The 12,492-nt window shown below is 45.1% G+C and overlaps 1 protein-coding gene across 3 annotated transcripts in view; it reads left to right on the top strand.

Annotated features, from left to right (window-relative positions):
• SEPTIN11 (septin 11) overlaps nt 1-12,155 on the top strand; it is an 88,676-nt gene extending 76,521 nt beyond the window's left edge. Inside the window, exons 8-10 of one of the 3 annotated variants that reach the window (XM_040624858.1) lie at nt 1,451-1,583; nt 3,012-3,199; nt 11,723-12,155. In XM_040624858.1, the coding sequence (XP_040480792.1) occupies nt 1,451-1,583; nt 3,012-3,199; nt 11,723-11,726 (325 nt within the window). In that variant the 3' untranslated portion in view covers nt 11,727-12,155. Of the gene's footprint in view, nt 1-1,450; nt 1,584-3,011; nt 3,200-6,691; nt 10,573-11,047 lie in introns of those variants that run through there. The other 2 variants (XM_040624857.1, XM_040624856.1) reach the window with 2 other exon arrangements.
• Nucleotides 12,156-12,492: the final 337 nt, after the last annotated feature.

Genomic DNA, 12,492 nt, shown 5'->3' with positions numbered 1-12,492 from the left:
TCTGGAAACTCAAAGTACTTGATTGCTCATTAACAGGTAGTGTTGACACTCTCGAGGGCAGAGTGCACAGGAGCGCGGTGGGGGGAGGGGGTGCAGAGCCAGAGGGAGAGAATCTTAAGCAGCCTCCACGCCCAGCGCAGAACCTGACACGGGGCTCGATGACCTGAGCCAAAGTCAAGAGTCCAGACACCCAATTGATTGAGCCACCCAGGCGCCCCCGGAGAACTTATTTTTAATCAACCAATGAAAGTGTTGATCACAGAATTATAAGCAAGCCTAATGAATACACTTTCTAATTGTTTATCTACATGCATTTGTGGTCGCACCGCCTCATGTCCTTTTTCTCCTTCTAAAATGACAAGTGTGGACGCAGGGAGTGGCTCTGTGCAGTGGCTGGGTCATCCACGGTGGTGTCCAGTTTGGAGTCAGTGCTGTGGGTGAATTCAGTCCAGGGTGAAGGTGGATAATCCTGCAGGCCCGTGTTACCGTAACAAGTCTTCTTCTAGGGAAACTGCAGGGGGGATATAGAAATAGCACCGTATCCAATGTCTGCACGTTTCTCTCTTTGTGTAGGTGTGGGTGTGGGGGTGTATTTTCTTAAGTTGTGATACCAAAAGCAATTTTTCTGTCAGTGTATTTGTTCTGACTTAGAGATAAAGCCGAGTCTGGCATTTAATTTAAAATACTGGGCTCAAAGTTCCGTAAAGAGTCAGGAGAAGGATGGGGTTTAAGATAAAAATAAAGCTCCTGCCTGCTGTATTTACAGTTGGTAATATAACTTGAAAAGCAGCCGTTTTCTATAATATCTTTAGGTATACTATTGTCTCTTTCGATGGTTCACTGAATCCGTTTTCTGAATTGGGGGCTGGAGGGAGGTAAGTGGGTATGTCGAATGCTTTCCTCCCTTTGCCCCCACGTAACTCCCAGCATCCTATCCCAGAAGGCAAGTGCTGTTGCAGCCACATCCTAGACAGAGAACACTGAGGCTTAGGGACTGTGCCCTTCCCAAGATCAGTCAGTAAGTTGCTGCGGCCAGAATCCAGACCCTGGTCTGTGTGGCTGTGGTGCCCTTGCATTCTCTCCCTACGCTGTGCTGCCTTCATTTCCTCAAACTCTCTTACTTGGTGTCTGCCTTGTTTGCTGATCTGTAAGATACGGGCCAGCCCAATGCATGCTCTCCCTGTGTGAAGACAGGCGGGATCAAGGTGGCCAGTGGAGACATGCCTGTAGTGCTATGTCGTGCTTGTTGACTCATCTCCAGTTCTCGATGTGCTTGTCTTTCTGATCACTGCATAACCAAAGAGGAGATGGTGGTGCCACTGTATGTGTCCTTTAATATAGTAAGTGGCAGCCTCGTCTATTTTTTTGGCAGCAATGAGTAGAAATTATATGAGCTGAAATTTCCTGTTCAACCTGACAACACTGTCCTTGGTTTGTGGCTTTTGAATAGTCTTCAGGAGACCTACGAAGCGAAAAGAAATGAATTTCTGGGAGAACTTCAGAAGAAAGAAGAAGAAATGAGGCAAATGTTTGTGATGAGAGTGAAGGAGAAAGAAGCTGAACTTAAGGAGGCGGAGAAAGAGGTAAGCCGTCTGTCTTCCTTCAGGGCAGAGACAGAGAAGCCGGCTGTGTCATTAATCCGCCATATTGATGGACCTTCGTGCTCTCCTACGTACTTTCTACGTACGGCTTATTACGTGAGCAGCATACCAACGTGGTGAGGAAAGCAGGTCAGGTATGCTTATCTCCATTTTACAGATGATAAACCTGAGAGGCCTAGAGGTTAATTGATTTCTGTAGTCACATACCTAGTAAGCAGCAGAGCGGAAACTAAAACTAGACCTTAGGTCTCCAGCTGTGGCCCTATGTTCTCTGTAGCTCCATATTTCCTCAATTTACAAGGCTTGCAACATAAGATTTGGGATTCTGGGACCCTTATTATTATTTTAATCAGTCAGCCAACTCGGTGAGCTAAACAGTGGAGGGGCCCTTCGGCACCACGTGGTTCGTGAGGGTCTCCACGCGCCGTGTCTGTAGGCGTGCTTCTTCCTTTGTGGACATGTACTCGCTGCTCCGGGATCCTTGTGACTCCACGTCATTGCCCGTGACCAGGCCAAATTAACTGCTTCCTAGAAGTTCACATGGATTTCTGCAATAGCACTCATCCCATTTAGACAGAGGGAGGGAGAGAGAATGATCTATTTGTCTCTGATGGTAGATAATGAGTATCTCAAGTGCTTGACCTCTAGCTGTGTACATTGCCAAATTGTCTACATAATTTCCTCATCATTCCCTTTTAATTTGTCTTTATAAAGACTACTGAAATGTAGTGGTTATTTAAATAGCTAAGCACTCAATATAGTTTTGCTGCAGAGAAAGGAAAGTTGAGCCTTATTTGTTGTTGGCTCTAAGTACAAAGTGGATGCTGGATAGAAATCTAAAATTATCTAGTAAGAGTTCTTTTCTTAATTCTTTCTGTCCTTCCTCCCTCTCTCCCTGCTTTTGTTTCTGCCTCGTGATAATTTTCTAACTTCAATTTGTCAAGAAATTTGCCAGAAATCTCCCAACAGATTCTTATTATTTGAATAGCCTATACTCTCTGTAGTCACTGTGTATGTCTGTAGGTAATTGTATATTATACATTTTGAAAAAGGACCAGAAATAAAGAACTACTCTTACTACTCAGGTAAATTGCTAATTAGGAGCATGGATAATTTTTTTCTTCTTTATGCTTCTGACAATGAATATGTATTTTATTATCAGTAAGAATGAACAGGATTCCCTTTGGCGCCAAGGCGTCCAAGTCTCAAAGGCACGTAGTAGGGCTCCAAGGGATGCTCTTTGCCAGCTCGGCCTGGCTCCCCTGGCAGCGCCAGACGGTGCATCCCTCACAGGACTAACACAGGTGCAGCAACATCATGGAGCATGTTTTGTTTTTGAGCAGATCCACATGACCTTCCGCAGTAACTTTCCACTCCTTTCACCAAGCTTGCCTCCTCTTCTCCTCCCAGCTCCACGAGAAGTTTGACCTCCTGAAGCGGACACACCAAGAAGAGAAGAAGAAAGTGGAAGACAAGAAGAAGGAGCTGGAGGAGGAGGTGAACAATTTCCAGAAGAAGAAAGCAGCCGCTCAGCTGCTACAGTCCCAGGCACAGCAGTCTGGGGCCCAGCAAACCAAGAAAGACAAGGATAAGAAAAAGTAAGCGGGTGTCCCCCCATGCTTCGGGGCCCTCTAACAATTTATTCCTCTTGCATGTTTCTACTTTTCCCATTTACAGACTGGAAACTGGTCTGTTACCAGAAAGATAAAAGCAAGTCTTTTCTCTACAGTGCAGGGAAGATGATACAGGTTTTTAAAGTATTTGTAAAGGGTACACAAACATTAAGTTCTAAAACTTGACCACACGACCAAGCAATCAGGGCTGGAGGAACCTGCCGTCTCCAGTGGCGTCTTCTGCACCAACACTAGGACTCTGGAGAAGACAGTCTGTTTCTCTTCACTACTCTCTGGAGACAATCCTCACGACTCTTGATGAAGGGCATCCTAAAATGATGATTGTTAAAATTTTTCTCTTCTGTGTTGCGAGGCTTGATAAGCCAGTCACGGAAAGTCTTGTTTCCAAAATGGAAGATTGGGACAAACTGCTAGAGTCCCCTAGTTTTCCCCTAAATTCAACAAGATGGTGAATCGTTTCATTGTGGAAATGGGATCAAAGGACCCTTCCCATTAAGACACCCCCACCCATCCTCAAAGCACACAAAAGAATATTCTAAGATACGGCCTTGATTTAATGTGCCAAAGGGTCAGATTCTGCTCTTAACTTGGTCACTTCCTATAATAACTGCAGAAGCGGCCGCCGGGCCAGCCTTGACCTTCTCTCATGATTTCAAGTTCTGCATCAGATCACCTTAATGACTAGAGAATGCAGGTCTAGGACAATCGCTGCTGGGTTAACGGGAAGCACAGTGGTCAGTACGATAGCTTCTAGGAACAGCCTTGTGGCGGCCGGAGGGCAGACCCGCAGGCGCTCCCCTCCCGCGTCTGGTCAGCGCGCAGGGCTCTCGGGGCAGCGAGACGGCAGCTCAGAGCGCGCTGCGGGACTCTTACTCTTTACCCTTAGGTGCCAGGGTTCTAGGGGAAAAGCTGACAGTTCAGTAAACGGTAAAGCTGTTGACAGTCGAATAGGCAAAGAACTCAGTCTTGCAAAGGAGAGAGATAGGAGTGGATCTGCACGGCCGCTGAGACCCGGCGCGGGGCGTGAGCACAGCGGCGGGTTCTCTGGTTCTCCGTGAGCGCGCGCTCGCCCCTCCCCGGTCTCCTTACGTTGCCTGTGGCAGGAATCACAAGGACTACTGCAGTGACGCACGAGAGTTTCACATTATACAGACTTTGACTTTCCAAGCTCTGAGGCAGCAGAAAACGTGTCAAGAGAGCAACGAAGTAAGCCCATTTTCGGAGCAACGGCAAGTGGTTGGTGTAGGTGTGGTGTGATTTTAATGGGGCTGGTACAGACCCGAGGGATCAAGGACTCCCAGGGCTGAAACTTCGGTTATGCCGGATTAAGTCTGAGCGTAACCATTGCCTGGATTATAATCCAGTTCAAGTCTGAGCGTAACAGTTGCCTGGATTATAATCCAGTTCCAGAAAGCGCTCTGTGCTGTGCATGTGGGGACAGCAGCAGTCACTCACGGGGACATTCCCCTGCGGAGATTCGGAGGTTAGTCACTCTTCAGTGAAGACGAAAGGGCAGTCATTTGGCATCACACCCTCATTGATCCTAACTAACCCAAGATAAAATGTGTGTGTGTGTGTGTGTGTGCGTGCGTGTGTGGGTCCACATCCATAGGTATGGATGAAACAGAAAAAGCTGCTGACTCACAGCTTGGGAAACCCAAAGTCAAGTTTTTCTTACCCTGAAGCACTAATGTGCATCAAGGTACATGTTTCAGAACTAAGGATGTTTATAAGAGACCAGCAACGTTCCAGGGGTGTTTCCCGTGCACTGAATGTGCCTTTAAGCAACAAGTCCCGCGAGCTCACCCGCACGGTGCCTCCGTTCCACAGAGTCTGTGTAGTGACAGACGTCCCCGTGTGGGGAGGCTTCTCCTTGCCCTTCCGGTCATTTTAGGTTATTTTCGTGCCAACCTTGGGCCGTAGTGGTGTAGAGTGCTTCTCACATTTACAAGCAGTATGTGTGAATTCTGTTGTAGCCTTATTTATACCTTCTCGTGGTACCGATAGAATTAGAGTTCATCTGGTACCCGGTAAAGACCAGCTTTTGTACCCGACAGTGGCACGGATCTTTTTGGTAGGTTCTTAACCTTTTCTACAGCGCTCCCATTTGAACCCTGAAAGCAACCGCCAGTCAGAGGCCTGGAGTGTCACAGTTAAGCCCCCCATCCCCTTAGAGTTTCGGTTAGAGAGGACCACAGAAAGACAGTCACCAGAGCCGCACTTGGAAAACGAATGGGAGACTGACGCGTGCGTCCTCCCGTGGCCGGAGGGGGTGCCAAGTCACCGTATGTGCCGCCTCGGAGCTGCCATTGTTTCACAGAGAAGATTCTTCTAAAAAGAGATGCTTATTTATTCACTTGCTATGCTTCCACCTCGAAAATTAACAGTGTTTCTGATAGTTTTAAGTTCTGTTTTTCTATGCTAATGATGCGCTCCCTTTTCAACATAGGTAAGGCTTTATGGTTCTTGACCATAGTGGCATGAGAGCCCATAACATTTCCTAAGGTGACAGGCAGAGTAGAGCCGACCTGGCACTGCTGTTAGCCGGACCCTACCTCTTGCCCTCCCTGGTTGGAGGGGCGCGGGCCTTGTTCGCGGCCGCACCACGGTGCTGGCACTGCCCGGGGTAAGTTGCTCGGTGGACAGTGTTCTCCTTTCTGAAAACTCTGCACTGTTGCCAGGAGGCATGGGTGGTGATGTTTCATCCATCCCCAAAGAAGGTTTTAAAATCCATCATTTTAAAACTGTACCCAGCATCCGATAAGTACGGTTTATACAGTCATCTGCTCATCTTTTAAAAAGAAAGCTTTTATTTTTGATCCTCGCTAAGGAATGAGGTTGCATGTTTCGGACTCGCCCGAAGTGAGGCCTGTGGATCTTGGGTTGGGTGTCGCCTTGTACCTGAACGAGGGGGACGCTCCCGGCGCTGCTGCGGCCGGAACCACGGAACGACTGTCCTGCTTCCCCTTCCCAAGTAGATTAATAGCATGTCCTCCACCCACTGTACTCCAGTCCCAAGTTACTTGTTCAAAGACACTGTTGTAGGTTTATTCTCTGACTCCAGCCACTCAGAAATGGAAAGATGCGCTCCTCTTCAGCACCGACGTGGTGACCAAATTATCTGATAACATAATGTTGTATGGTTATTTGAGAAAATGAAAATCAAATAGTAAATCCTTCCACTATCACATGTAGTGGTTTCAAGAAGTCACTCATGAAGTCTAAATTACATGCAAATGGAAACTAACCATGTGTTCTTTAATTCAATATTAAAATTTTGCTTTTGCTTGTCATGTAGAATAGCTTACTCAGATTCGTGGTTTTAATTTCTGTCAATTCCATAATCATTGCATGAGCATTCACCATCACCGAATGCTGGTGCTGGCGCTCCTAATTTTCCTTTCTTTTTTATTTATTATTATTTCTAACTTTTTTGTTTTGTTTTTTAACTTGCAGTGCAAGCTTCACATAAAGCCTGGCAAGCCAAGGATGGTCCCGCATTCACCTGCTTTTGCAGTAATATTGTATCTCTGCCATCTGTGTCCTTTTGTTTTATTTTATTTTATTTTTTTACCCTTCCCCAGACACCAATAACTATTAACTCATTTTGCTGAATGTTGTTGGGTAGTGGAAAATGATAGAACGAGAGAGTAACACCAAAAGCTATGTGCAGCTGGACTTTGTTTCTGGAAAGTAAATGATTTGCCTTTTATGCCTGTTCAGAGGGGCAGCAGGAAGCATGCCTGTTGCTTGTATGTTGCTTTGGACCGAGGGACGGAGAGCCACTGGCTCCATGTACGTCTGTCAGGAGAACTTCTCACCGCCTCAGCAGCCGAACTATCACCCCGAATACCCATGACAACAGTTTGCTTTTCTTGATTTCTCATCTCCATGGTGGCAGAAGCCCTGACCTCACTCTGCCTCTTCTCCATACCAGCCCCAAAGTAAGGTAGCTTCCTACATAGGCAGAATGGTGGGTCAGCTTTTTAGGACTTTCACAGGTGCATGGGTTTTTCATTATTATAATAGCATTATTTGGCCTGTACCATGGGTCTCTTCAGACCATCCCCTCTCATGGCTTTAAAAATGTGTCTAAATCCCCCTCCCCCCAATCCTGGCCAAGTTGGACCGTAATGAGAAAGCTGATTATGTTCCCTTTTATCAGCACAACCTTGACCCTGTCCTAGTCAGCGATCTGCTGGGTCAGGTCATGTGACATGGCCTCGTAGCAACATCCTGTGCTAATGACGACGGGCTTTCCACAGCCTCCCTACTGCTTACAGTAAGCGCTCTCTCATACTCTCTGTGGGCAATGGCTGATTCTAGCACAGCAGTACTTCTAACCGTACTTTTCAATAATCGGGAGGAGAAAATTCCAAATAGAAAATTTCTTATCAACTGCATATCATCTGCAGACCAATTCCGAGGGGACCGCGTCAGTTTCAGGTAGGAATGGGGAGGAACGTGACACAAACCCACGAGTGGGGAAGGTAGAAATTCAGCTGCGCATCCAGCTGGCCTGCATAGTCTCCTTCTCACATTGGGCAATAAAGGCAAGAGGAAATAGAGCAGCTGGTCCTTCAAATCCAGTTGTCCTGAAGGACGCTCCTCACCGTTTTCCTCACCACGACTAGTGCCACCTGCTCTTTGGGTCCGAGCCCGTCGCCCTGTCCACAAGGATTAGGGCCAACCCATAGGTCATGACACAGACTCCGTACCACATTTGTGTGGGAGGGGGCATATTTAATCTCTTTTCTGTACTATTCCTTTGTGAGGCTTATCCTTTCATCTTCTTGATTTTTCTCCCCTCTACTAACAAGAGCCTCCCGGCTTCTAACTCTGTAGTCTCCCGTTTCTTACTTGAAAGAATAATATTTCTCCTGAACTGCACCTGTCGCTTCCTCCTGGCCTTCACTACTCATACATGAGGTGAATGGGACAGAATACATTGTATCTCCCGGACAAACACACACACACACACACACACACACACACACACACACACACACACCTTTTCTTGTTGTTGTTGTTTTAAATAAGTCTCTAGTTGATTCCAATGAAGTTTTTTTTCCCCTTCTCTTCATCCTCAACCATACTTTTAGGGGAAAAAAGTTATGGTCTTCCATGAACTGATGGAGACCTAATTAGGCGAAGTAAAGATTCAGTTTCACTGAAGGCCAAACCAGGCTGGGCTAGGAACTGCAAGCTAGAAGCAGCAGTGGTGGTACAAAGACAGCCTTAGGACCTGGACCAACGTTTTTGTTTTGTTTTTTAGTGATTCTGGCCCAGAGCCAGCTGTGGAGCGTGCATACTAGATGGCATGCCGGTTCGAACCGTGGCTGCGTTTGCTCATACGCTGTGCACCAGACAGAAGCTTGAATACTTGTGTTGTATGCTTGTTCCAACCGCTGCTTGTGTGAGCATTTTTGTGCCTTGTAACAGAAAATATACTTCTAAGTTCCAAAAATGGTCACCTTAAAATGATCATTTTTAATGCATCACTAAAGCCTTTTCGAAAGTGAGCCTAGCTGTGAAAGGCATGCAGCTGACTTTTTGATTCCAAGATTGTTGATTGAGTTTTTTTTTCTCCCCATGAAAATTTTCACAACAAAATAAACCATATGGAGAGTCAGGGAATAAAAAGTCAAGAGAAAGTCCTAGAAGCTCTCTCTCTTTTTTTAATATGTTGCTTCTGAACTCCTTTTCGGCCCCCGCTCCTTGGCCCTGTTTGGTTTGTTGTTGCTGCCCTTCTCTTCTTTCTGTATCTGTGCCTTTTTTCACAGTAGTCCTTGGCTCTGCACGGAATAAATGATACCCTCAAATCTAATTGGATGTGCTTTCGCCTTTGCATGTAAGTACAGAAGTAAGAAAACTTTGAGATCTTTCTGACTTTTTAAAATTAGAGAAACAAATGGGATAGATGGATTTTCCCCCCCCTTTTTTGGAGGAAGGTAGGGAGGTAATGGTTTGAGTAGCCTTTGTTTATTAAGAAAAAAAGAAAACACTAAATATATTTAAAATAGCCACATTTGTACCTTTCCCACAATCAATATAAATTCAGCTTTTCCTTGATACCAATATGGAAGTCAGAAATGTTTGTTCCCAGGCGTGTTCTGCACAGCCTTGTGGGCGTGTTACAGATGGTCCTTGGTTCTGACCATGGAGTAAAGCTAGAATAAGAAACTACCACCTTCCTTTGGAGAAAACCAAGAGGGAAGTATTTTTTATGTTACGTTGCCTTTATGACTGCTTAATTTTTTGATGATCTTGGTTTAATGGTCTTTCCCTCCTGCTAACTGCTGGCAGTGAACATACCTTTTTTTTTTTTTTTTTTTTGCCAGACTGCTCTAGCTGGCCTCTCCCCATATCTTCTCTTCAACCATAGTGACCATTGCTTCTGGATTTTAGGTCCCTATAACGGTTGTATGTGCAGTAGAATGATGGAACAGCATTTATGAGAATTTATTGGCACTTAGAGACTATGTTTTCCCAGCTTAGGCTCCTTATTAATTGATCAAAATTTTGTCCAGAAAGGGCATCTCAACCAGGGGAACATTGAATGTCACACTGGGCACAGGTTACTTGTTCTCTTCCTTCTCTGCTCTGTAATCTCACCAGCAATAACACCTATTCTTCATATCTTGTGCACCTCAAACTATGGACTGGGTTTCTTCACTTTCTTGACATATCCATAAGTGTTTCACATACAGACTGTTGAATCTGGGTTTCAGCTGTTACCAACCCATGTCATACTGTGTCTGTGTGGTCCTTCCAAACCGTCCTTTCAGATCCCCTGCTTTGCCATTTTCAAGTGTCTGAAATTGTCAAGTCTCAGCTTCCAGAAGTCTTGGTTCCACTGACAGGATACATATGTGATGACTCTTTAGTGGAAATTATGACCTACAAAGTCTAGATTGTACGTAGGTATGAAGGGAATTTTTTAAATAAATGAAAAGCTGTGAACAGCATTAGAACTTTGTCTATTTCTTAATTTTAAAATATGCTGATATGCCTTAAACTGTAGTTGTAGATCATTGTCATTTTGCTGTTTGAAAATAACCAATGTGTTTCTAAAAGTGTTGTGTAATCTACTTTTGGTGTTAATGCAGAATTGTCATGTATGTAAGCTGCATGTTAGACACTTGTCTTTTTTAAAAACTAAAGTAATTGTATTGATATGAAGTATATCATTTTTTCAAGTAAGCAAGTAATCACTTAGCAACCACGCTCAGTAATTTGGTGTCTGTGAAGGTAGGAGAGTGGTGGACAGGTAATCTATGCATATATCACTAGTGCCAAGACACAAAGTGGGGGAAAATATATTTTTACCCAAACGATGTGTGCCCTTTTGTGAGTTCTTTTTAGTCAGTGTTTGGTATGAATATGTACACATGATGCTTGTATTGGATAAAAGAAATAGGAATGAAAGAGTCTCATGCTTTCCTGCCTTGTCTGATGGATTGCCAGCGCTCCCATCCGGCAGCAGCACCTTCTCCGAGATACTCGCTGTGTGGTGTCCTGTACTTCACATGTGGTCTCTGCCTCCCTTTCTTCCCCGTTCCATCCCCTTCTGCCCAGACTGTTGTCCCTGGTGCCCCGCTGCCCCTGGGCCCAGCAGAGGTAGCCTCTTCTTGCCCGGCCTCTGGGGTCAGCGCTGCTGGGGCTGCTCAGCCCCGGCTGTGCTCACGGAGGTCAGCCCTCGAACTGACACACTGCTGTTCTTTCCCAGTTGTTGTAGAAAAGCTCCTTTTTTTTTTTTTAAGCTTTAAGAATCAAATTTGAATCTGAATCTTTCTTTTTTCTCTTCTGTAGCTTCTTCTTTATGTAACCATCCTGTTGACAAGCCCTACTCTCTCCTAATGGACATAGAGCATTAGAAGAGCAGGAGCTGTCTGTACACACGTGTTGGGGAAGAGTTACCTCATTTCCACCATCGCCTCCTATTCTTTTAAAGTCCGGGTCAAATATTGCGTTGCTGTTTGTATTTGTCAATGTCTGTTTACAAACCACTGCCCATAGTGGTTACTAAAGTGACTTTTCACTACCAAAAACAGTAATACTTAATAATGCTTAAAAGGAAATTGAGTGAAAGACAGAACTTGGGCCAAGACCCAAGGTAGCCATGTGTTGGGATCCTCTTGCTTAGCTGTCATGTTCCTGAAGCTGCTGGTCCGCGAACTCACAGACTGAAGACAGCACGTACCATGCCCTGAGGTGGTCAGCACCTGCAGGGCCACAAACTCGATCTCATGGTAACTCCAGACCTCCCTGTCCCATGAGCGACATTCTGAACAGCCCCGCCAGGACCCTCAGCCATCAATCAGGTCATAAGATCTGGGCAACATTCTCCTTCCTTTTGTTAGTTTTATGGGTTGTTTTGGAGTTGGGGGTTGTTTTTGTTTTTTTAACTTTTGATACTGCATGAACAGAGATGGCTGCAGTTTTTTATTTGGAGTGTTCTATTGATGCAATGTTCTTATTTTTCAGCTGACCATCTGCCTCTTGAGAGAAAGAAGTGGGCATCCTTCCTTTACATTCAGGAACCACTGTTTTATTTCACTCTTTTTCTGTGACCTGCATCCCTTATATAAGTTGTTTTGGGTTTGGGATTCTGTTTTGGAAAAAAAAATTTTTTTTCCAGTTAGCTGGTTCTGTTTTATGTATTGGTTATTCAAACTTAGTTTGATATCAAAATTATGCCAGTTTTAAGTTCAAGGGGATATTTAAGTGAAATTTAAGTCACAGAATTGTTTAAGAATCTCTCATCTCAGATACAACCAAAAAAACCCCCCAAAAATCCCTCTGCTGTCACTGGGGTTTTGACCTACAAGTCTTAATCATGTTTAAAATGTGTCAGTGTTGGGTAGAGGACCTTTCTGCCTCAAGACTCAATTTATACTTAAAGGTACCTTAAAATAACTTTCTGGCCCATCCCTGCCTTTTTATTTATTTATTGGGAAGCTGTGCTTTACCTTGATCCGGACCATGGGGACGAACCCCAGGGAAGTATAGAGCCTGTCCGACAGGAGCATCATTACAGTGGTTCTGGTCCATGCTGTCCTCTCAGTCACCCAGGTGGCCTTCTCGACCATGTCTGTGAAAAAAAATCTGCTGGAATTTACTTAAAATACACCCAACACACACACACACACACTCTCTCTCTCTCTCTCTCTCTCTCTGGCAGTTGAGGCTGTGGTTTCTAATGCCAACCTGTCTGTGAGGTGCTGGATAGACACAGGGCTGTTACTTGAGGCTGT

This window comes from Ursus maritimus, unplaced genomic scaffold, assembly GCF_017311325.1.
Source record: "Ursus maritimus isolate PB19 unplaced genomic scaffold, ASM1731132v1 scaffold_8, whole genome shotgun sequence".
Taxonomy (NCBI): domain Eukaryota; kingdom Metazoa; phylum Chordata; class Mammalia; order Carnivora; family Ursidae; genus Ursus; species Ursus maritimus.
The sequence above is the reverse complement of the archived record's forward strand: the minus strand, read 5'-3'. Positions and strand labels throughout refer to the sequence as shown.